This window comes from Gopherus flavomarginatus, chromosome 1, assembly GCF_025201925.1.
Source record: "Gopherus flavomarginatus isolate rGopFla2 chromosome 1, rGopFla2.mat.asm, whole genome shotgun sequence".
Lineage (NCBI taxonomy): Eukaryota > Metazoa > Chordata > Testudines > Testudinidae > Gopherus > Gopherus flavomarginatus.
The window spans coordinates 263,335,569-263,361,940 of NC_066617.1; the positions used below are offsets into that span (position 1 = coordinate 263,335,569).

Genomic DNA, 26,372 nt, shown 5'->3' on the forward strand with positions numbered 1-26,372 from the left:
AAATGATAACCAACAACAACAGTATACTGCTTGACATACCAATATTGGTTACTATAAAAGACTGTCAGTAAAAATAAATACATAAATAAATCTTTCTACTGAATGTCAATGAGCAAGCAAAGGAAATCACTCCCAGCAATGGAAGTACCATACAAAATTGTTCTAATATAACTGAAATAAAGGTATCTGGCCTATTTTTAGCTGAATATGAAATAGTTTAAAATAGTGGCTCTCAACCTTTCCAGACTACTGTACCCCTTTCAGGAGTCTGATTTGTCTTGCATATCCCCAAATTACACCTCATTTAAAAACTACTTGCTTACAAAATCAGACCTAAAAATACAAAAGGTTCACAGCACACTACTACTGAAAAATTGCTGACTTTTTCATTTTTACCATATAATTATAAAATAAATCAATTGGAATATACATATCGTTCTTCCATTTCAGTGTACAGTATAAATAAGTCATTGTCTGCATGAAATTTTAGTTTGTACTGACTTTGCTAGTGCTTTTTATGTAGCCTGATGTAAAACTAGGCAAATATCTAGATGAGTTGATGCACATCTTGGAAGACCTCTGAGTACTCCCCGAGGTACGGGTACCCCTGGTTGAGCACCACTGGTCTAAAGACTTCTATTTGCATCTGTAATAATTTTTGAAAAAATAGTTATATTACGAATGGCCAGTTATCATGCCATTGAGGTCATGAATCAAATCCAATAGATACATTGAAAATATATAGCAAATTATGTATTCCAGATGTGGTGCAACCTTGTATTCACAATTGTGAAGGAGGAATTCATCATCAGTTCATGCATAAGCAGAGTATTCCCAAATTATCTACTATCTGAGACTTTATGTTTTAATTTATTTATTTTTATTGATGCCTATGCAAATCTATTGCAGTTAACACCCTGTTTAATTCAGATTTGGGGATTATGGCTCAGTTTATCAGTTTGCTGTAACATTCCAAACATATTTCTCCCTTGTGATGTTTTTTCACCTTGATTATATTAATAGAGACACTGCTGAGTGGAATGATTGAAAAATCTTTTCTGTAACTCCCAGAACTTGACCAAACTAAAACACAGACATTAAAAGCAGAACACCACATAGCTAGGAATCAAGTATCAGAGGGGTAGCCATGTTAGTCTGGATCTGTAAGAGCAGCAAAGAATCCTGTGGCACCTTATAGACTAACAGTCATAGCTAGGAATAATTGTCAGTGCTCTTATAGGCAAGGTCAAATTGCTGCAGTTTATATTTTTTTGCTAATCAGAATGGGACGAAGAAAGAAAGGTTAACAGGCCATGAAAATGAAAGAGAGGGAGTGGATAGCGAGCTTGGTTCTGACATATGAGTTTGATTGTTGTTATGTCTAGAAATATTAAAAATGCTTTGATAATAAGAGATAATAAGCAATTTGCTGAAGCTACAAAAAACTGGTGACCCACTAGGAGACACTATAAGTAATGTGCTTTGTTTAAGTTAGCTATAAACAATTAAGTAAAAAAGTACACTTTGAAGTATTTCCTGGAAGCAGTCCTGAGAGACTTGTCTCTGACACCCTTCCCTCCCAGCAAGAAGGCAACTGGCCATTCGCGACCTGCTGTTATGCACTTGAAACCATCTCAGACTTTGGGTAACTATTTTTGGGATGCTCTGAACCTATTACATATATGTGTGTGTGTGCTCAAGACCTAATAAAAAGTAGTTTTAGGTGAAGCACTCTGGTTTATAACAATCATTCATCAGATGGAGGAGCTATGTCCCAACTGATCTATTCCTGACACAATATTTAAAAAAAAATAAAATTAAGTTACCACTGCTTTGGGTTCTGAAAACCCTGGGAAACATCACTTCTTGCTGGAATCAAACAATCATGCATTTTTTACCAAGTTCACCATAAAAAACCAAAAAATTGATAGTATCCTATTGCTGTTGTCAAACTACATTAGTATGGAATATAGGTTCCCAGACACTTTATAAAGATAAGGGATGTGATTTTCATGTACCCTAAGGCCATTTTACACCACTGAGGCAGAATAAAGACAAATTTACAGAGGAAGAAACAGTTACACCCTCTTTAAGACCTTTTTCTACTACCAGAATGCCTGAATATAAATGGGAATCTGGCCTAAGTATTAGTCCTGGAAAATTTTCAAGAGATGTGAGAGTGTTGCTGGGTTTTTTCCTCTTTTTTATTGCAATCAAATTACATAAAGAAATATAAATATTGTATTGTTATTGTATGGCATTTATAGATTTCAGACATCCTTTTATTTTCTTCTTTCTTTTCACTTCTGAGGGTATGTTTACACTACCCATCAGATTGGCGGGCAGCAATCAATCCAGTGGAGGTCAATTTATCGAGGCAAGTCTAGATGTGATAAATCGACCCCCGAGCGCTCTCCCATTGACTCCTGTACTCCACTGCTGCAAGAGGTGCAGGTGGAGTCGACAGGGGAGCGGCAGCAGTTGACTCACCACGGTGAAGACACTGCTGTGAGTAGGTTTAAGTCCATAAAATTCAGCTACCTTATTCATGTAGCTGAAGTTGCATAACTTAGATCGATCATGCCCCCACAGTGCAGACAAGGCCAGAGTCCCTCTACCAAAAGTAAGGGGCTCAGAGCTGTGGAGGTGGGGCTGGCTGGAAGCTCCAGCCCCAAGCAGAAAATGTCATGGAGGTCAACAGAAGTCATGGATTCCATGACTTCCGTGACATAACTGTAGCCTTAATTATAAGCTCTTTGGGGAAGGAAGTGTCTTTTTTTTCCTGTGTTTATATAGTACCTAGTACAATGGGGTCTTGGTCTATGACTAGGGCTCATAAGTACTATGATAATACAAATTAATAATAAAATAATATGGTATTTTAAAAACAATACAACTTTTGTGTTTAGAAAAAGCCTATGACTCTATGATGTCCCCTACGTACTACATTAAGGGAGAGACAAGGAGAGACAATAAGATTTGCATTGGCAACAATTTCTTTAAAAAGCAAGGAAATTGACAGAAAAATCTTTGTCACCTTTAAGTTAAGATCCACATGCATATCTATGTAGCAAAGAACATTACAGTTCAAAAAAACAAAGCATTGACAAATATGAATAGGGACAGGTAAGAATAGACAGATAAATATTCAAATATAATAACTGTTCATACAATCTCTCTGATAGATATATAGGTATTTAATATAACATTTTCCACAGAAACACCCATTTTTATTTGAAGACACATTTCTTTTCAACTTTCTGTGGTATTAATTTCAATATAGTTAATAAAATATCATTTAAAAAATGATTATTTTAATGTTGTCATTTCTCTTTAATTTATGGGAAAGGTATTTTTAAATCAATTAATTGTGAACAATTTCATGCCATGGGAAAGATTTTGAATAGACAAAAAAAAAAAAAAAGACTGTCATGGCACATTCTACAGCTAGCTTGACAGGCATGGTCTGTTCCACTAATGCAGTCAGAAGATAAAAGAATTAGCACTGCTGACTGAAAACTAAAGACTAACATTTCCACATCTACTCAAGCACCACGGGGACTTAAAATCTGACCATCAGCTGTAAAGCTTGTACAGAAAAACACAGTTCTGGCCCTGAACTCTTCTGATAACAGTGAAGAAGCACACTGTCTTTTGAATAACATCCTTGATGGTAAAATATACATCAAATAAAACTAATCACAAACCCAAGGGATGCAAAGTTAATGCCAGCAATCCTGGGAGAAGAAAGAAATAATTATTTTAAAAATAATGTAAACTCCAAAAATATAGGCTTGCCAAGCCATTGAAGTTTTAGTGCTCCAGCACCACTACTTCCAAGGGAATTCATGAACACCCTATTAAGTCAGCATACATATTTATATATATATATATATATATATATATATATATATATATATATATATATATATATACATATACACATACACATGTGTGGGACATAACTAGTACCAAGTTGGCTTTAATGACTGCACTTAATATTTAGATAATTAAAATACGTCCTTTGGAAGTTCGTTGGTCATTATCAGTTAATATAAATTCTTCACTATTTTCAGAACTAAATGAAAAGCAAATTTCTTTGACTTAGCTTTCCATCAACAGGGTCTCCTCCTCCCTCTGCCTTTCTCTCTTTCACACACACACATTCACACACACACACACACACACATTCACAATTCTAAAACCCTGTAAATAAATCTAGTTATTCTGCTTACACTCTAGAAAAGGAGAAAGTGACATTGTTTTGTTATACAGAAGAAATTTAATTTTACAAACACCAACCTTATGAACCAGTTATATAAACCATTTTTCCCCTCAAAGGAAAAAAAATAAATCACATAAAGTAGAAGATGAATAAGAAGTTGACAGCCCTTCATATTCCAATATCTTGAATACAGTGTAAACTGCTTTGCAGGCGTTTGAAGGTCAAGGAAGCACTATACTGCAACTTACTTACTATACGTATTTTAATTTTGAGAGGTTGAATTCTATGAACTTTTTGATTGAAGTCCTCTATTCTTAATTTGTTTTTAAAATAGAGATTCTATTACATATATATTGTTTCTTTTCTTACTTACATATTTTGCCATTTTAGAGTTGTCCAACCTTAAATAGAATCTGACCTTTATCATAAGCCTTAGCTGGAATCAATACTTCATCTTTTTATTCCCTCAAGAATAAGTTACCTCAGTTTTTGCCTCTCTTTCCTCAGATGCCAGCTGTTTTATTCCATTTACCATCTTAGGGTATGTCTTCACTGCCAAAAAAAGGTGATCTTTTAAATTTGGGTTAGATAACCCACATTAGGTAACTTGGGTTAAAACAGTAGTGAAGACACAGCAACTCAGCTTTCAACTTGGGTTAGCAGCTCAAGTTCAACTGCAGACACCTCTATAGGCTTTACCTCAAGCTGCTAACCCAAGGTAAAAGCTTAGCTGCAGTGTCTTCACTACTATTTTAACATGAGTTTGCTAACACAAATTAAGAACACACTTTTTTTTTCTTTTTGGCAGTGAAGAAATACCCTTAGATGTCCAACTCTGTACTCTCTTCATCTTAACTATAACAAACAGAATGATCAAAGCTGGACATTATACTCCAAATGCTATCTAAACTATGTATTAAAAGACCCTTGGACTTTACACCTGTCTTGATATAAGTCAATATTTTTATAGCCTTTGTAATACTGCTGAGAGGGAAAAAATGAGCATTTACAAAGGCAAAAGGTGTTATGGAATAGTCTAGCTAAGAATTAAAGTCATTTCACATTATAAACCTGATATTCAATCACAACATCCAAGTTTTCCAAGAAGAAATCAATACTCTGAATTTTTTACAAGTCACATTTCACAATAAGGTTTTTTTTTCTGGGATGTTTGGTGGGAAAACAGAAAAGGAGTTTTGAAGTTATATTTCAAAAAATCATGTCATTCACTTTTTTAAAGATTTCCTAAAAGTTTTCAGAACATAATATATCCAAAATGGATTGCTATAAAAACTCTTTTTTTGTTGGTTTCACAGGCCACACTGAGAAATCTTGGGGGGAAGGAGAGAATTAAAGGGGGGAGAAGAGAGAAATGGGAATCTGTGGGGAGAAAGATTTTCACAGATCATAGATTCCGACGCCAGAAGGGACTACTGTAATCATCTAGTCTGACCTGAAGAACACAGACCAACCTCAAAATAATTCCGAGAGTATATCTTTTACAAAAACATCCAATCTTGATTTCAATGCTGCCAGTGATGGAGAAACAGCTACAACCCTTGGTTAGTTGCTCCAATGGTTAATTACTCATACAGTTAAAATTTACACTTTATTTGCAGCTGAAGCTATTTAGCTTCAATTTCCAGCCATTAGGTGTTATTATACTTCCTCTGCTAGACTGAAGAGTCCATTATTAAATATTTGTTCCCCAGGTAGACACTTATACACTATAATCAAGACACATCTTAACCTTTTCTTTGTTACACTGACGGAGCTCATTTATTTAGCTTATCATTGTAAAGGCATGTTTTCTAATCCTTTAATCATTCTTGTGGCTCTGGTCTGAACCTTTTCCAATTTTTCAAAATCCTTTTTGAATTGTGGGCCCCAAACTGGACACAGTATTGCAGTAGTGATCACACAAGTGCCAAATACGGTGGTAAAATAACCTTTCTACTACTAATCAAGATTCCCCTGTTTATGCATCCAAGGATCTCATTAGCATTTTTGGCCACAGCATTGCACTGGAAGCTTACCTGCAATTGATTATCCAGCATGACCTCTAAGTCTTTTTCAGAGTCACTGCTTCCGAGGATAGAGTCCTCCCTCATGACTTATACATTTACATGTAGACATATTAAAACATATAGCAGGGATCAGCAACCTTTGGCACATGGCCAACCAGGGTAAGCACCCTAGTGGGTCGAGTCGGTTTGTTTACCTGCTGCGTCCGCAAGTTTGGCCGATCGCAGCTCCCACTGGCCACGGTTCGCCACTCCAGGCCAATGGGGGCGGCGGGAAATGGCAGCCAGCATACCTTGGCCCACACCACTTACTGCAGCCCCCGTTGGCCTGGGATGGTGAACTGCGGCCAGTGGGAGCAACGATCGGCCAAACCTGCAGACACAGCAGGTAAACAAACTGGCCTGGCCCACCAGGGTGCTTACCCTGGCAGGCCACGTGCCAAAGATTGCTGATCATATACTGTTGGCTGCAAGCAGCTTACCAAGCAACTCAAATTACCCTGCATCAGTGACCTGTCCTCTTCATTATTTACCACTCCCCTAATTTTTGTATCATCTAAAAATGTTATGAGGGAGGATTTTATGTTTTCTTCCAGATCATTGATAAAAATGTGAACTAGCGTAGGACCAAGAACCAATCCTTGTGGTGCCCCACTAGAAACACCCATTCGATGATGATGATTCCCTGTTTACAATGACATTTGAGACCTATCAGTTAGACAGCTTTTAATCCATTTAATGGAGGAGAAGAATGCTAGTGGGGGGAATACAGAGATATAATAATACAAAGAGCTTGTAATGGAGTTCATATACCAATCACTGTAGTGCCTCTTCTTAGGCTCAGAACTCCAGAGGGAGCATGAGAACTTCAGGAAGCATTGTGCCTCAGCAACTCCTATCTGAGGCACAATTCTTCTACTGTACTGCAGAAGTGTGCGCTGGGGGCAGGGAACGATAAGGTGAGGTGCTGCAGACCTTAAAAAGATGTGCCATGGTCCACCTCACACAATCAGCCACCTCTACCCCTTCCTGCAGTTTGGACAACCTGATTGGAAAACCACAGCAGCTCTAACAAAACCACACAAGTGGATGTGGATACAGCCATGTTAGACTAGAACATATCCTGACCTCAGAAAAGTGGATGAAAGAGATAATGCCTTGCAAAGGGAATTAGAAAAAGTGCCTTTCCCACCCCAGAGAAGTTGCTCAAACTTCCTGCTGGAAAGGGAGAATTCCTACATGTGCTGAGTAAAGAAGTGATATAATGAGGAGGTAACAGGAGAGTGGGTGAGACCTGGTGGGATGTGGAAGCTTTGTCTCCTTCCTTCCTTTTCTATTACAAACAAGAAGGCAAAGGTGTGTTTGGGTAGTGGTGTAAGTGGGGTGGAGTGACGGTCAGTGTTCAAGGATTATGTGGTAGTGGGAAACAGTGTACGATCCACAACAGAGCAAACCTGGCTGATTTCTTTAACTGCTTATTTCCACACTTATATATATATATATATATATATATGTAAAATTTTTGTAAATGATGTGAATATTTGGAGAGTGTTTGCTGGACTGCACTAACACACACTTCTAGTCTCAACTCTTCAACTGAAATTTATTTTTCAAAGTATTGTAAAAATAATTGGGGATAGCTCAAAGAATGCATCTGACAATTGTGCAACGGTTAAACAAATGGGATGTGAAGATGCACTGAAGAAGGTATAGGAAAACAGTTAATAAAACATTATAATGACATTACATTAAACAGTACGATCTTTGGGAACTGCATTCAGTTTTATTCAAGTATCCTTAAGATATCACAGCAGAAAATTAAAAGGTCAGGAAAAGGGTGATAAAAATGACTAAAGTATAACAGGATGTGTGCATGACAAGAGATTGTAAGCCCTAGAATTATTTGGCAAGGAAAGGAGAATAATTACAAGGGGACCTTCAAAGTACCATTGGTGACTGAAATGAAATTCTAGTATTTCCCCATCCACTCGTGCACATAGGATTTAATCTGCAAGTCTTATAGAAAAACCAAACAATTCCACCATTGAACTCCTCTGATAACAGTGCAGAAACATACAATCTTTTCAAATGTAATTTAATTTTAATTATTCAAAATTATGACAGATACAGTACAAAGTGATCAGTCTTTGTCTCATAATATGAGAGCAAAAGGTCACTTGATGAAGTTAATGCCTGCTAATTTTAGAACCAAAAGAGTACTACTATTTCGCATAGGAGTAACATTCTGTTTCACATAGTGCAGTCTGTCTGTTGAATTTATTTGCACAAAAAGTCATTGAACCAAATACACGAGTTAGATTTAAAACCAGGGTGGGTTATTTTTTGACTATTGTTTATGTTTGTAAGTATACAAACTAAGATCAATCATAACTCATGTTGCAGGGCATAAAATGATCACCTGCAGAGGTCAAAAAGGAATGTCTTTCATGTACAGCATTGCAAAGTTAATAAGATGCATTGCTGCCAGAAAAGTGAGAGTGGAAAACTTCCTCTGAAGATCACCTATTGGCTATTGCCAGAAAAGCGGGACAATAAATCTGGTTTAATGTGGTATATCCTAGTTCTTAACTACATGCTTTCTTAATGGCTTCCATATTTTGGACTCCAAACAATGTAACGGAATATCATCATTGAATTGATTAAGATACTTTTCTTCTTCCCTTCTGCTTGAGTCAGGCAGGATGATTAACAAGGTGCCAATCACAGCTCTAAAGAGGAAAAGCCTCTCCTGGGCAGTTTCTAGCTGTAGGGCCAAATGAACAACCTAACTGGGTGAATAAATGAGTTGTAGCAAAATCTTAGCAACTGTTTAGCAATCTGGACTTGTTCCCATTCCCCCCCAAGTTGCTGAACCTGGTGTGGGTAGGCAGGAAGATTAGGAAGCAATGACCCTTCTTCAAACTCCAGTTCCTAAGCAGCTAAAATGCACTGATTGTACATCTCCAGTGCATATTCTGCTTCTAATTGATTCCTCATAGAATTACTTTTGTTTTATAAAGAGGGGAGGTGCCAAATTACACATGGGGATAAATGACTTCGTTTCATGTATGTTATTGGATACTGCCACTTCGATACTGGTGTGGAGGCGACAAAATCCAAATGAACAGATACATGTGGATGATGTACATAAAGAAAAGGACGTATGCTGTCTCCCTGTGCATGGGAAATGGTGAGAGGTTACATGGTATGTAACAAGTGATTACCATGTACAGTATCTAGTAGCTGTGAATATAAGTGCATTATGCTACTGCAAGCAGCTAATAGTTCCAAACCACTAAATCAACTAATTTGCATTTTTGCAATGTGTTAGATTCACAGGGGTGATTAAGAAGATATTCCAAGAGTTCAAGCTATGTGTTGTACAGCAGGTTAATATGCAGCCTGAGTAACACTCTCCTGATGGATGGTAATTAAATCTATACACTCTACAAACAAGTCATTGTGTGAAATACCACTGTACTTAGAAAGCTTAGAATGCCATCTTAACTCAAATGGAAACTGGATTCCAGAATAACATAGTGTAACTAGAGAACTAGCCCATCCAAGCAGACTCTAAACTATGAAGTTACTGTGTCTGAGTAATGCATGAAGTACAGTACACTAAAAAGATTGTCTAGCCACAGAATGCAATGGCATATTTCTATAATCACAATATCCTGATCCTGCTATTAAAAAATCATATATTTTCTTATTGATCAAGTTTGATATGATCCTGTAATATACAGAACTCAACCAGTATGCATATATTTTGCATATTTATCAGCTATATGATTACAAGTTCATTCGCATGAAAAAAAAGAATTAGTCAACTAATAGATAGGCATATAAACTTCTGCACTTTTTTTCTGTTTCAAAAGTCCAACAAAGTATTTTATAGGAAGAAATAAAACACAGATACTTAAGGGACATAAGAATACCATTTGGCCTCTCAAGGCCTTTATCCCTAATCATGCATTTTTAATGGTTAATTTGTTGTTTTCACAGGTTTTATCAAATCTTATATATTGCAGTCTTAGCATCACATGATTGGAGGACATAAACTAGTTAATTCCCATCTCCAAGTATGTTTAGTTTCTTTTTTTATCATAGTCTCCTTCCTCTCCTGAACCTAATGCTTTATTGCTCATTCTCCCAACAGTTCTGTCTTTTAAACACCTTTTCTGAAAATAAATTCATCCTGAACTATTCATAGGTTAGTCCTTTTCTTTTTTTCCATGACTTGCCCCATTCCATTTTTAAACTTGAACACAGTGCTGCTGCTTAAAAGTGTAATTTGCATACTGTGGATCATGGGTCAAGAAAACAGTTTTGAATATTATCAAGTTGCCTCCAGATTAAGTACTCTACAAAAAAAAACAACCCATAGATCATACTTTGGGGAAAGATGTAAAACTGGTGTCAACAGTTATTTTTGTTGTGTCTTAATCTAACAATGTAAGTACTACAAGTACAGTACAAACAGTTATGAATACCAGAGTTACGAACTAACCGGTCAACCATACACCTCATTTGGAACCAGAAGTACGCAATCACACACACAGACACACATGTTAAACAACTACTAAAAAAAAGAGAGTTTTTAAAAAAGATTTGACAAGAGAAGGAAACTGTTTTTGTGCTTGTTTCATTTAAATTAAGATTATTAAAAGCAGTGTTTTTCTTCTGCACGGCAAAATTTCAGAGTTGTATTAACTCAATGTTCAGTTGTAAATTTTTGAAACAAAAACCATAACATTTTGTTCAGAGTTACCAACAACCTCCATTCCCAAGAAATTCATTATCTAACCCCCCCCAAAGAAACCCTACAGATTTTCATTATTCTTCAATTTAAGTCTTTAATGCCTATGCTTCATTTTGTATCCCAGTCTCATTAGTTTACACTGTTGTCCACTGAATTGAATTAGCTCCTCATTTTCAGAGACAAAGTCTACACCAATTATTCTAAATTTAGGACTTCTGTTCCACTATGTGTTTCTCCTCTCTTGTTATTTTAACTGAAGAAACTGCAAAGGTACACGTAAACAAACATGAGCTTTTTTAACTAACCCTTCTGCAAACTTCTTTATTATCTCCATTAACCCTGCACTGTTACCCTTTACCAAAATCACCTACTTTCAGTGCATAAGCCAGTTTTTGCTGAAGCAGTTTTCTTCTCAGCTTTGGATATTACTTCCCTATTGCTCCTAGCCATGAATGGATGGGAAGGCAATGATGAGGGATCTTTAAAACCTTAAGTGTGATGGGATTTTTGTTTATGTATTGCTGCTAAGTGATTGGTGATTGCTATGTATAATCTTGGTTAATGGTTGGAGGGGGTAGAAGAGGAGGACAGAGAAACAGTACAATCTATGCTTGCACATTTAAGAAATTTTCAGGAGTTCCTCGAGCACCAAATAAGTATTCCTTTTTTATGGTAATGTTTATAAGTCAAGGTAACTAAATACCAGTGTATGGATGCACAAGGCCTCTCATTTTTTGTCCCATTGTTTCAGGACCTCATCATTTCTAACACTATCTCACTCACCTTACTGCCCAGTATAACTTCAAATAAACTCTAGAGGCAAACCACTTATTAGAGGCCAAAAATCTTTTCTTCATCCTTCCTCCATTTGACACCTTCCACATTAAGAAGACCTTCTGCTAATTCAGTATTGAAAAGCATCTTGATCATCATTTCTAATTGTTAAATTCTTCATACACCTTTAATAACAAGCATCTCTCACATATGAAGCTATAAAAATGCAGTACTTAGGCAAATCTGAGAGGCCCTGCAAGTATCTTATGAAAGGGTTCTGCAAAATTTAGGACACTTCCTTGACTTTTTACAAAATATATCAAGTAGATGTTATTTGTCCTGGTCTTTCCTTTTACAATGCTGCTTACATGTAATAACTTTTTACAACTGTGGCCTTTTAAACAAACAAACAAACAAAAAATCACCATTTCTCAGATACTTTGGCAATGTAGAGGGGTCTAAAAGTGGGTAACAAGTGTAATTTGCACTCATTTTAAGATTGTTACATTACCAGAGCGGTGTGAAGGGACGTTTATGTAAATGAGAATTCAAGCTAAAGTATTGAAGAATTTCAAAATCTGTGGCACTCCTAGGACAAAGGGAGCATTGAAAGAAAGGAGTTTAATTTCTTTTGTGCAAAGAGACTCAGATACAGATCCTATGCCCTCATTGTGGATTATTTGTCCAAAGATTTGCCTTTCAAATACAACATACTTTTATGATTAAAATAACTCTTACTATTTAGCCATAATTTTACCATATCCACCATTGTTTTTATTCTTCTATGTTTTCAAGGGTATCTGCAATGTTAAAACCAACCAAATGTAACAGAACATCAAACTTTTGGTTCTGGTGGATTACTTCTTGTCATGAACATACTGATAAGGGTAGCATAAAATCCCTCCTTTACCTGTAAAGGGTTAAGAAGCTCAAATAACCTGGTTGGCACCTGACTCAAAGGGGAGAAGATACGTTTAAATCTTTGGGGGAAGGTTTTTGCTTTGTGCTGTGTGTGTTCTCTCTGAAACAAAGAGAGACCAAGCAAGTAATCCAGCTCGTACTGAAATGTTACATCTAATATTAGAGAAATAGTAAGTAATAGCAAGAAAATGTGTTAGATCAGGGGTCGGCAATCTCTGGCATGCGGCTCACCAGGGTAAGCACCCTGGCAGGCTGGGCCAGTTTGTTTACCTGCCATGTCTACCGGTTCGGCTGACCGCAGCTCCCACTGGCTGCAGTTCACTGTCCCAGGCCAATGGGGGTGGCAGGAAGCTGCATGAGCGAGGGATGTGGTGGTGGCAGCGATACCATTCCAAGGCAAGAAATTTGTGCCTTGAGGGAAGTTTTTAACCTAACCTGGTGGAATATAAGCTTAGTGGGTCTTTCATGCAGGTCCCCACATCTGTACCCCAGAGTTCAGAGTGGGGAGGGAACCCTGACACTCCTACTGCTATTACCTGAAATTTGAAAACATTTACCCATCTTCTCCATCTTTATGTAAAACTGGTGTGGTTTCTAAAGTTTTAAAAAGTCCATTAGCAGGTAAACCCAGCAATTAAACCACTCTTGTCAAAAATACAATATGTTAGGATCAATGCACACAGAGTATTATTTACTTTGAGTCACAGGTTTAATATGTACCTCCAAAAGCACAACCTGCTGGGCTACAGGTTTGCCTCTGAGTCATAAGGGTAAGGTAGTAGCACAGATTCACAGCACTTAACTGTAGTGTCACAATATACTACACTGACAACTTGTGGTCACAAAGAATTCTTTGGCACTTTTCCCTTAAGTATGGGCCTTTACCCTTGTGTTCTGGCATAATTCCAATATGAGTAATGTATACATTCCACCAACATAAAATACCATTTGACTTAACTAAAGAAATATTATTCTTCCTTTCCTGTTCTTATACCATTGTATACAGTGTTTGTAGTAGTTTTAAAATGACTGTTGCATTCTTCTCTGAGGTGGCAGCATTTTGGTGATGGAGGAATAAAGGAATGCCTAGACAGAGAGCTGGTTGAAAAACAAAAAACAACATTTCAGTTTTTAATCAAAATTGAAAATTCCTTGAACAGTTTAGTTGCAAAAGTGGCTTTAAAAAGGTGTTATTTTCAGTAAAAACATAAATAATAAAAACCAGGGCCTCTAGATCTCTTCAAAACTAGATATATCCACAAATTGCTGCAAAAGACTCATCTTCCAAACGAGATCTATGAGAAGCTAACAGAAGAAAGGTTGGCTAGGTTCTTGTGAGAATTCTCCAATACAAAAAGTAAGGGCATAGCATTCCTTCTTCACAAAGATTTCCCCTTTCTAACATGAGTGGTGAAATTCAATTCCCAGGAACTTTACACTTTGCCTGAGGATCTTTCCACATATATCACCTACTTAATGCTCATATCCTAAACTGTCAAGACACAATATTCTTCTATCCAAATGAAATGTTTAGTGCCATATTTTTGGTATTCTGAGCTTGGTGAGAGAGAAATTGGTAGGTACAAAGGGGAATGTGTTTAGATGTCTTCAAGCCTTAGAAGTTTTCACATGTTTGTCTATATAAGATATTTATATGCCATTACCTTAACATCTGAGTACATCAGAATAGTTAATGTATTTTTCCTTAGAACACCCTTGAGAAGTAAGACATACTATTACCCTCCTGTTTTACAGATGTAGAGCTAAGGCATAGGGATACTAAATGAGATGAACAATTCCCCACATAGGAAGTTCATGACAGAGCAGGGAACTGAACCAACAGCTCCTAAGTCACAGGCTAGTGCCCTAACTACTGGATCACCTAATATTCCTATCACTTGATAGTCTAATCTCTGGCACAGTGTGAGTGCCACCAGGAGCAGTATACAATAACTTAAGTTATGCTTTTCATAGAACAGAATTAAAAGCAAACTGTACCAAAAGATAGATCGGTGTACCCCAATTTTCCTTTCTTATTCTTGTCCATTTTGTCAATGATTAATTACACCACTTTCTCCACTGGCACAACTGAACAATGTTTAGCATTTCACACTTATGTCTCCCTCCTCATACCTACTATGAGAAGACTCCCTATCCAGTTAATGAACCACAACACCAGCTTCTCTTACAAATGCTGCTGAGGCAATGAATTAACTCATCCTCTAAATATCACTCTCAGGTTACCATCAATTACTTCCTATTCTTGAGCGTCAATGGTCCTACTGTCTCCTGTCCTTTAACTTTCTCTCTGTTTGAAAAATGTTTATTTCTTAATTATATTCTTTTCTCTTGATTACTTGTTACTACTGCTTGTTATGAGATTATTTTTTAAAAAATATTATTTGCTAATATTTTTCTTAGGTGTGATATTTCTAACAAGCTCCTCATTTTTTATAATCATCTTTTCCCACACACCTTTTAATCCCTGATACTATAACATGGAAACCTGCACACAATCATTGTATATCTAGCTGGTATTCCATGTGATTTCATTCATATATTACACAAATAATGAGAATTCTTAACTCCTGCAATACATTACTTCTGTATAATTATGAAACACATGTAGAATAATTACATCCACACATCCCCATGATCACACCATATGTCCTGCAGCTCTTCATATAACTTTTATACTGCAGCAAGTTTTGTAGTCCAAAAGTATGTGCTGAAAAACTCAAGTGTTTTCTTCTTATTTCCATTTTATCTTTCATTTAATCCTAAAGCACATAATATTGTGATCACTGATCATTGTTTGCCAGGATTCATCCTATTTTGGTGCTTTTAGTCAGATCCATTATACTGCAACTGTCCAAACAATGCTCTCAGTCACACTGAAGTCAAAAGAGTTGCATATGTGGGTTGCAGAATTTGGCCTACTGTATGTAATATAAAATGCTATTTCCAAATAGATAGGGAATTGACAGGGAAGTGCTCATTAATGAGCAACATGGGAACAAAATACCACACATGAAACATACAGTCAGTTTTAAAATGCTCAGCCAATATTATCACTGCAGCAAAATCTGACCAGTTAAATACAACACATTATTATGGCGTTTGCCAATGTGCCGGTGGTTTAAAAAAAAATATTTTCAGCTTTCCTTACCTAAATAAGAGTATAAACCTATCAGCTCTCACAAGCTAAGCAAAATCAGAGTAGGTTGGTACGAGATATCCATACACACTTACAGGATGAAGGAAATGGTGCTGTTATTCAAGAGACAACATTCTGCTTTCTTAATCAGCACTGCAACATTATTCCAGCACAGTGCTCAGAATAATGTGCTTCTGGAGATGCAGTCCTTTAATGAGATATACAACAGGACCACTTATGGTAATTAAATATCCCATAATACTTTTTTGTAAGACTGGGATGTGTAAGCTCGAAGTGCTCACCAAATTTCAACTTAAATAATCACATTCTGCCTAACTAAATTTCTTTTCTAGTTTCAATTAAATATGGTATAATTTACTTACTATTTTAACCAGTCGTGTAATGTTCCTGTTGTGAAGTTGTAGAGTTTCACTGCAGAAATTAGCTGGGTTCTAATAATGGGCTACAATACATGATTACAATATTTATAGTCTGTGGGCCTTATTCTCATTTAAAACTAATGGTCCTTTTCATCACTTCAACTTTTAAGAAGATCTAAAAATGGGTGTAAATGTAATTTCAAATTAACACTTTATGGCCCCTTTACCACCAGAGTGGTGAAAAAATGGTGAGCCTCAATGTAAAGATTTAAAATGTAAACGTTTTGCCAGTATAACTATGTTGTTGAGAGGGGGGATTTCCCCCCACACACACACTTTAACTATACCAGTATAGTTAAAGTGTCAAAACGTCCTAGTGTGGACCAGCCTTTAAGTGAAAAATCAGACCCTGTACAATTGCTTGGTAGATTTTGTAAAAAGCTTTTGATCAATTTGGATGAGAAATGTTTTATGAATGTCAGATTGTTCTCAATGCAATCAATGAGAGTTGCACTCACTCATGCCAGGGATTGATTTGGCCAACTGTCTGTAAAACTATTTTAGAAGAGAAAATGCCAAATCTGCTCATGGGCTGGCTTTTGTCTTATGCAAACACAAATGTCATGCCCAATTTTTTTGGATCATTTCTACATACATGTAGTATCAGAGTTCTGTAAAAAATATCCTTTAAACTGAAAGACTGTGCAGCAAGTAATAATATATCAAAATCTTCTCTTCGGAGGATAAATCATATTCCAGTGTCACTGAAGCCTAAAAAGTACTTGATATTCTCTTTACACCATTCCTTCCATTTGCTTTTCAGTGCTGCATTACTCATAAGTGAGATGGTCTGTTCTCATGGCGGAAACAAGAAATCTGCAGAGCAGGAGGTCAGCAACGTTGGAAGTATGCCTGTTCATTCAAGGGGCACTTTAAAAATGCCCAAATGAATTGCAGTGTTGTTTGGTGTTACATGACTCAGACAACTTGTCTAACATTGCAGATCTGCTCTTGGGGCTTGTAAACCTAATTCAGGATGTTTCAAGCATAACTATGTCTTATATACTCACAAGCAGCTCAGTTTTCCCAAATTCTTTATTAAAAGATATTGGATCAAATATAGCCCCAATACAATTCCTTTAAAGCAAACAGCATCTTAACCACCTAAACCAAAACTGAATTTTGTCCATTAATTCCAAGTAACACAACCCAGCTGAACAAAAGCAACATTCACTCAGGTGACAGATAGTGATTAAATTCCTGTTTTTTCTAGTAATGTGAGAAAAAGAAACTATTAGAAATATGCTTAACATTTCCCATCATACTGCTTAAATATGAATATATACTACTATAGTAAATAAAACAATGAATTCACACTACTATGGCTCTTCTGGGTAATGTTGATCACTATTTGGCTCCTGAACCACTGAAGTCTGAGTATTAGTGATTTAAAATAATACAAAATAGATGCAGAAAAGTGTCTAGTGTAAGAAAACACAAGCAAGACCCAAGCACAGTGTCTGGGGCAATCTACATTTTTTTTTAATTTGAAGACAATTCACAAAATTTAGGAAAAACTGCAGTAAAAATAGAAAAGTCTTTTGGACATGTAGTTACATGTCTCAGCAGATGTTTTCAGTTTAAATAAAAATTAGTGAAGAAAACCCATGATAAATATAACATATAATACATCAGGAATCGGCAACCTTTGGCATGCGGTCTGTCAGGGAAATCTGTTGGTGGGCCGGGATGGTTTGTTTACTTGCAGCATCCTCAGGTTCGGCCGATCGCAGCTCCCACTGGCCGCAGTTCACTGTTCCAGGCCAATGGGGGCTGTGGAAAGTGGCAGCCAGCACATTCCTCGGCCTGTGCTGCTTCCCGCAGCCCCCATTGGCCTGGAACGGCGAACTGCAGCCAGCGGGAGCTGCGATCGGCTGAACCTGAGGATGCTGCAGGTAAACGAACTGTTCCGGCCCACCAGCCGATTTCCCTGACAGGCCACATGCCAAAGGTTGTCGATCTCTGATGTATTTATTATATGTTACATTTATCATGGGTTTTCTTCACTAATTTTTATTTAAATTGAAAACATCTGCTGAGACATGTAATTACATGTCCAAAAGACTTTTCTATTTTTACTGCAGTTTTCTATTTTTACTGCCAAAGTTGCCAATCCCTGTAATATATGCTGAACACAAACTTCAGAGACATTGCAAAAGGGATATGGCCCACATTGGCAGAATGGCTGTCAATAACATCTAGTTGTGTAGTACTCGGAAGGAAGAGGCAAAACAGAAAAGATACTTCTGATATCATCCGTATATCTTTCATTATCTTCAGTTGCTGAAGATTTCAATTAACTGTAGTCATAAAAGTATACATAGCTACTTTAATCTACGGGGCTCTGTTCTCAAAGGAGAGGAGGCTGAAATGGAACTTTAGGGCTCTCTTTGACTCACAGCTGTCTTGCTGTCTGCTGCTCCATGAAAGCTCTGTGAACCTCCTGCATAGAACATTATGCAAAAGTAGTTCCTTCCAAGAGGAAATTTCCACATCTGAAACTGGCAGGTAAATCTTTATAAAGCTGCCTGATCCCACCCTTTTTTCACATATAACAATCTGAGTGTTAGTGATTACACTGCTCTACAGCCAAAATGCTTCTGAAATAAATGTAGTCCAACTTTACTAATTCTGGGTCACTGAGAACAAAAATGATGCTTAAAATTGTTGATTGGCTCTAGTTTTCAAGATATGCTATTGAGTCAGTATATATGACCCTTGACTTGGGAATGGCGGAGGATAAGTGAGTTATAATGGGAAAGGATCTCAATTTAAACCAGAAATGACTAAAATACATCTTTGACTGGATCTATGAATAAATCTATGACTGGGTTTGGACAGTACTTGCTTTTTAGGCAAAACAATGAATGATGCAACCTGAAGCTGGTATTGCGTCATACATGATATGAATTGCATCATGTTCTTCCTAGAAGTCATGGATGATGCAATTATAACGAAGCTTACATCACTCTGCTGAACAAATTGCCCTATATCAGCTCTAGAAATCATACAGTGACATGCTCTCTTATTTGTCAGTGTTTGATATTGCAAAGGGACACATTTCTGTTTAGCCAAAGTGAGCACAGATGCCTCGTGCTTGTGTGAACAGTGCAGATAACTTCTGCTATGTTTGTGGTGAAGTGACTTTTGCATCACAAAAGCGCAGTATAACCACTATAGTTAAGAAAGCCTATCACCTTTATTTTGGCTGCCAAATTGGCGATCAGGACAAGAGGTGGGCCCCACACATATGCTGCAACACTTGTGCAACAAATCTTGGCCAGTGGTTGAACAGGAAAAGGAAATCTATGCCTTTTGCAGTGCCAATGATTTGGAGAGCCAACAGATCATACCAGCAATTGTTACTTCTGCGTGGTGCCTCCAGTTGGGAAAGGTGTGTCAAAGAAGAAAAAGTGGACTGTGCATTATTCAAGCATTCCATCAGCTATATGCCCAGTACCCCACGGAGAAGGACTGCCGCTTCCTGATGCATCAGAATCATTGTCACTTGAGTCAGACGAGGAAGAGGAAGAGGATGAAACTTCTGGTCCTGAACCATCAGTGTCACAGGACCCACATTTTCTCCCATCCTCCTCCTCTGAACCACACCTCATAACACAAGGTGAACTGAATGACCTTGTCAGGGATTTGGAACTACCCAAGAGTAAGGCAGAGCTGTTGGGATCCAGACTACAGCAGTGGAATCTGCTGGCAGGCTATCAGGGCAAATGGAGCCCATCAATGCTTGCAGACTATTGCTGGACAGTGACAAGAGATGCTCCATTTAATGAATACAAGAGACAAGCCAAGAAGTTCCGAGTAGACACTGAATAGGACTAAACTATGTACATAATAATTTTTTGCCTTTTGTTTCATAATAAATTTTATTTATATAACCCTTTTGCTGATTTTTAAAGTGTTACCTAAACAGGACAGATGAAATATTATCGTGTAAAGCAACCATAAACACATGAAAAGACCTAGGTTTACAATTTATGATTAAAACTTTACTATCTACACAATATACATAGACATAAAATGTAAAAACTTAAATATCTTAGAAACAGTAGCCAATCAGTTGTTTTAATTGTCATATTTGAATTCAGCACATCAAAATACATAATAAATATCACATTTTTTTCTCTGAAGCAGACGACTTCTCAAAAATTGTAGACCAGTGTTACCTTGATCTACGAATCTCCTCGTGTGCTAGCAGTGGACCTGGGGCACAGTTCTTTATTGTTTAACTCTTTTATAGCTAGGAAAGATTATTTGGGACTGTGTTGTCCAAAACTCCTCCTTAGCTGACAGTTTCAAAATGGAGAATACATGAGGCCTATGGTTAGAACATTACCCTGCTGTGGGGACTGAGGGGCAGGGGGAAACTAACTGCAGGTTAGTATTTTTCTTGTTTAGCCTCTCCTGCTTTGTCATTCCCTCTTCCTTTTCCCCTTGCTGCCTCTGCAGCTTCAGAGAGTGGTCAATGGGAAGAGAGGAATGTGCGGACACTTAGGAGTCGAGTTGCTGAGGGGGAATGGAGTTTTCATGAATACCCAGTCACCCACAGGTCTGGAATTTCTGCCGTCAAAACATGGGGCTCCCCTCTCCCTCTCTACATTGTCTGACCTAGTTCCAGAATAGGACAGCCTGGTACACAGTCCAGGAGTTTTCTGAGGAAACTATTTTTGTTAGAAAATGCCAATTTATCAAAAACAAAACTGTTTGCAGGAAAGTGTCAGTTTTGATGAATCTCTGAATTCAAAAAAAATTGTGTGAGAAAATAAAATAGGTTTGAAACTGTCAAAACAACTTGTTTTGGCATTTCTGAAAAGTTTAATTTTTCAGTTCTAACCATCTTTTCATTTTAAAATTTTAGTTATTTTATACTAGATGTTAAACAAATAAAAAGGATCGAAATATCTAAATGAAACATTTAGAATTAATTGAAATTAAATTAAATTATTGAAATGTTTTGATTGACCCAATCCAAAAATGTTCACATTATCTGTTCACAAAAAATTTCAAGATTTCAACTTGGTCCTGATTCAGGATGGGAAAAAAATTCAAAGTATAAAAATCTCATGGGATGGGAAAACCATTTTGTGGCCTGATCCACTTTTGGAACTTATATGGTCCGCAAGGCTGCGTATAATAGGTAGGGTACAAGATAGGGGGTTGAGAAACTTAATCACAATTATGAAAATAGTTGGCCCTCTTTCCCTGTTTTCTTAGGACTCAAGTCCTTACTTGGGCAAGTTTCCCATTGACCTCCATTACATTCTTGCATGAGATACAATTTCAGGATTTGGTCCATGTTGAGGAGGGATTGGGCTTTTCTCCTTGAATTTATCACTTGTAGATATCCTGCATATTCAATCTTTAAGAGAGAAAATGCTGCAATTGTTTTCTTAGTCAAATAAATCAAGAAGGAATTTTTAAAAAATAAAACAAAATGAAGGAATTCATGAGGTTTTATGCAATATTATTTACTCTTTTAACTGCACTGTAAATTTGTGGCAAAACAGAAGTTGCCTGCAATTGATATGGACATTATCCAGTCCCACACTACATATTAGTCACAGATCATGAAACACTCCAGTCTCAAGGCAAAGAAATTATTAATATCAGAAGCTCACATAAACATGGTTTTCAGATGTGAAACGAAAGCTTCCCTGCAATTTCTAGTTCCATTTTCACTTGGATGAAATGTTACTAAACATATTATTTATGTCACAGTTCAGAAACTATTGCTCATCTTACAATTTCCCTCTGCAAGATTATATTTATTATTCCCAACCCTGGGAGAAAAAGTAAGTGATTTAAGTAGTGTGGGCCAAATTCTGCCCTGAGGAGTGCTGAGTACATAGAAAAGGGGCAGAATTTGCCAATATATATATGTGTATATAAAATTACAGAAATACTCTGGTTTTGTGCAACTATAGTACAGCCTCATGTGCTGCAACGTTTCAGGAGATGTGCAAAACCTTTTGAAAGGCAAGGTTTGTAATAAATAGGGTCAAAGCACACGGATGATGTGGGATGCAAAAGAACTTTGGTTATAGACTGTGTTTGAAATAAGGGGGTTGTATTCTACTGTAGTTCTAGGCAAAACCCTAGGGTGCAGAAGTGAGATTTTCAAAAGTGCTGAACACTGCCCTAACTCTGCTTCCACTGAAGTCATTAGGAGTAAATAATACTGAGCATTTTTGAAAATCATACCCATGGAGCAATGGCAGGCTTGAATAAGGAAAATATTGCCCTGTTTCAAAAAGACATAATTTCTCTAATGAAACAAATTGAGAATAGGATATTTTAGGATTTTGTTAACCCATTTCATCGGAGAATAGATGCTCTTGACTGTTTGTGACTCAGATTTCCTTACTTATACTGTAAATTAGTCATGAAGAAAAGAAAATACATATCTATGTATATGTATACACAATGTCTTAGGCCATGATCTCTCAACTTGAAGAGTCCAACACAACAGGCTATGGAGAAAGGGTAAGCATTAGACACAATCAAAGTTTGTGTTGAAGATCATGAACCAGCTCACTGCTTCTGCAACATGAACTTCTCAATTTTAGCCAATGTAGTGGTCTTCTCAAACTAAAGGACTCTCAAGAAGGAATACACAACAAATAGTATTATCCTATACTATCCTATACTTAAGGTGGTGTGAACTTGGTCCAAAATATGCAAATATCATCTGCCAAAGATTTCCAGGTATTTGGCAAAACTAATGACAATGTTTATAGTGGCTAACTCCCACTCTATCATATCTGACAGCTGTGATTTAAGAACATAATAATATAGTCAACACAAAAAACCAGAAAATAGTACACATAATACATGTTGCACTTAATGGGACCAATCACAAACAGATGTCAGATGTCATTGATAACTTGAGTTAAACAGCAATCATAAATGAATTCAGAAATTACAGAAGGCTAAGGCTCACCAAGATTCTAAGAAATGATATGGTGAGACTCAGATCAGTAAGGGATAACACTGGTGGGTTGGTGAAAGCAACTGGAAGGAGTAACAACAGTTTTTGGAGCTCCCTACATAGGGGACAGAGGAGAGTGTTCCCACTTTTGTCACCCACGATTGACTGGATCATCTGCTAGTTCTGGAAGCTCAGGTAGTAGCAAGGAGTGCATTATTCCACTGAGCCTCTAAAGAATATTACAATCATTTTGTTCAGATGCAGTTCATTTTGTTCATAATACAGTCATTCATACTATTGTCACCTAAAAACTGGATTATTAGAATACTCTATATTAGGAGTATGTCAGAAGACCATTTGGAAACTTCAACACTCTACTTGCTTAGACACGATGTTTTCATAGAATGCATTATACCTGTACATCACGATTTGCATTTTTTCCAGATCTAATTCAATATGCTGGTTTTGACCTATGAAGTTCTAAATACAGTAGTCTTGGTTATGTAAGAAACCTCCTTCTCAGAAGATACCATAGCAGTTGAGATCAGAAAAGCCATTCAACCTAACATACCCTAATTTAAATGGGAGGGTCTGATGGCAGGATATTTTCACTGAGAGTATCCCTGCACTCAAGAACTCTTTCTACCTTGATCTGACAGATTTAGACTCTGCTGACTGATAAGAAACACTGCAAAGCTCATCTGTTCTCTTGGCTTTCAAGAAGGGCTCTGATTTAGGAAGCAGATGAGCTAACAGGGAGTTACGTGGGTTAGTTCACTATTGGTTTAATCTCTACATTAATACAGTGATATTCTCTGCAGTGTTTGTGGTAGTGTGGGGCATGCCCCCGTATGGGGTCATGAAGCACTAGTTATGGGGTGTAGACACAGACCTCTTAATTATTCTTCAGCATCTCAGATTTAAATTAAGAAAGTAAGTCTCTCACTGTTAAGAATGCTAAGAAATTTTTCAAAATTGCCCCAAGAATAACTGATAGAAAGTTGCCTGTCTGAGTTTGCAGAGAACCTACAATAATTCAAAGGTGTAAACTGTCTCATTCATTTCAATAGGTGCTAATACAGATGCTGATGGCAATTATTTAAGGCAACACTCTTAACCATTTCACTGCTTATGAACACATATATAACAGAAGAGGAACTATAATATTATGAAAATCTGTATTAGCATTTCCAAAGGATGGATGAGAGTATGAGAGATTAGCCAATGGGGTCCAAAAGATGTGTGAATTAAGATGGGTAGGCCTTTAACACCACATGGTGGGGTTATAGGGTGGACACTATTAGTGTCATTTTTCTCAAATAAGAGTCAGCTTTCAACAGTTTATGAAACCCTGCTTTAGAGTAAGTTTTCTAGTGGTATTTATAATACACAATAGCCTACAGCAAGGGATGAGTGCATTTCAAAAGGGTCTAAATAAACATTCCCATTTTATAAAATTTAGGATTTTGTGTGAACATACTTGTAGACCTGAAGAATTGGCCACTAAAACAGTACTTTTTTTTCTTGCTATAGTTTGTAATAACTTGCAAGTTGCAAACTAAATGTGTTGCTTTCCTAAAATGTTCCTCCCTTCATTCACTGCCTGTAAACATGGGGTTGTCATTCTAGGGACAATGATGAATGTGTGGGGCTCACAGTGATATGTTAGCTAAAATAGAATTAAACCATTTACTTTAAGAAAAAATACAATGGGACATTATAAATAGATATAAGCAAGTAAACAAAGTTAGGTCACACTTTGGGCAATTTCAATATTGTCCCTTTAAACTACATTATAAGATAAACAGCAGCCAATATCCACGCAATACCATGTGCCAAGATTAAAGTCTGGGCCCTTAGAAATAGAAAAGGCTTAACAAGAATAAAGTGCTTATCTATCATAGGCTGAATGTAGTGTCTGTTATACTTATTATACATAAAACGTTCTTTCTTTCATAGATTCAGGGTTGGTTAGATCAATATTAAATTGCTCTTACTTTCATCAAATTCACAGACATCTCTTCATAAATACTGAGTTTAACTGAATGCTAAAAATACTTCTTGGTTTTGAGAAACAATTTTGATAGGACGATCTGACAGCTTGGTCTTTAATAGCAAGCAATGGGGAGAAGAGAAAGAAATTATCTGCTTGTCCCATTTGGGACTGACCTATTATCCAGATACATCATCTCCTAACCAAAACAAAACCAAAAACAAACAAACAAACATACAAAACCCCTTGACATGATATTTACACTGTAGTCACTTCACAGACCTGAAAAATTTCTTACCATAGACCTGGGCTAAGAAAGAAAGAAAGAGAAAACCATGACATATGGATATATTCTTCTCACTGATCTGATTAGTTATATTATATGTTGCTTTCACACAAGCATTTCAGATCTCATACTTTTGCATACTTATGTCTCATTTTCAAGAACACAATGCACGGAATTGTTTTACTTACTATTAACAGTAGCAGGACAATATCAGGATTATCACATGCACAGGCTACATGCACTGATGTCCAAAAATCCTCATCCTGATGATTTACATTTACTCCTCTGTCAATCAGAATTTCTGCAGCAAAGGCATTGTCATAACGAGCACACTGAAAAAGAGAAGATAAGATTAGACACAGAGGTTAGCTCAAGGTACAACTGAATTTATCAACAAACTTTTTTCAGTTTGTGTTTATTCTCTACATAACATAGAAAGTGATCAGATAATGTATTGAAGATTAAGCTTCCATTTCTGCAGGGAGCTGATGGATCCATGGAAATAAACTCTGTGACATGCAGGGGGTACATACTCCTAGTGTAAGATCCACAAGGTTCCCTATTGCCCAGGGAACAGAACTACACCAAATTTACAGAAGGCTTGGCTTTCCACAGCTACACAGAGAACAGGATTTACCCTTGATTAAATTACATCATTACCAGGGTTCTGATCTTTCCTAATAATTTTCATAGAGAACAAATTACAGATGGGACACAGCTCCAGGCATAAACAATGGACTACAACAGCTTTTGCCTCTAGTTCATCAGGGTTTGAAAACAGCCCAGATGTGTAGTAACAAAAATAAAATAATCATTGCACTCTGATGTTTGTTCAGTGGCCTTT

The 26,372-nt window shown here is 36.9% G+C and overlaps 1 protein-coding gene across 2 annotated transcripts in view; it reads right to left on the reverse strand.

Moving 5' to 3' along the window:
- MYO16 (myosin XVI) overlaps window positions 1-26,372 on the reverse strand; it is a 592,718-nt gene that overhangs the window by 369,658 nt on the left and 196,688 nt on the right. For both annotated transcript variants that reach the window (XM_050946813.1, XM_050946805.1), the window contains exon 4: window positions 25,717-25,860. In XM_050946813.1, the coding sequence (XP_050802770.1) occupies window positions 25,717-25,860 (144 nt within the window). The remainder of the gene's footprint in view (window positions 1-25,716; window positions 25,861-26,372) is intronic.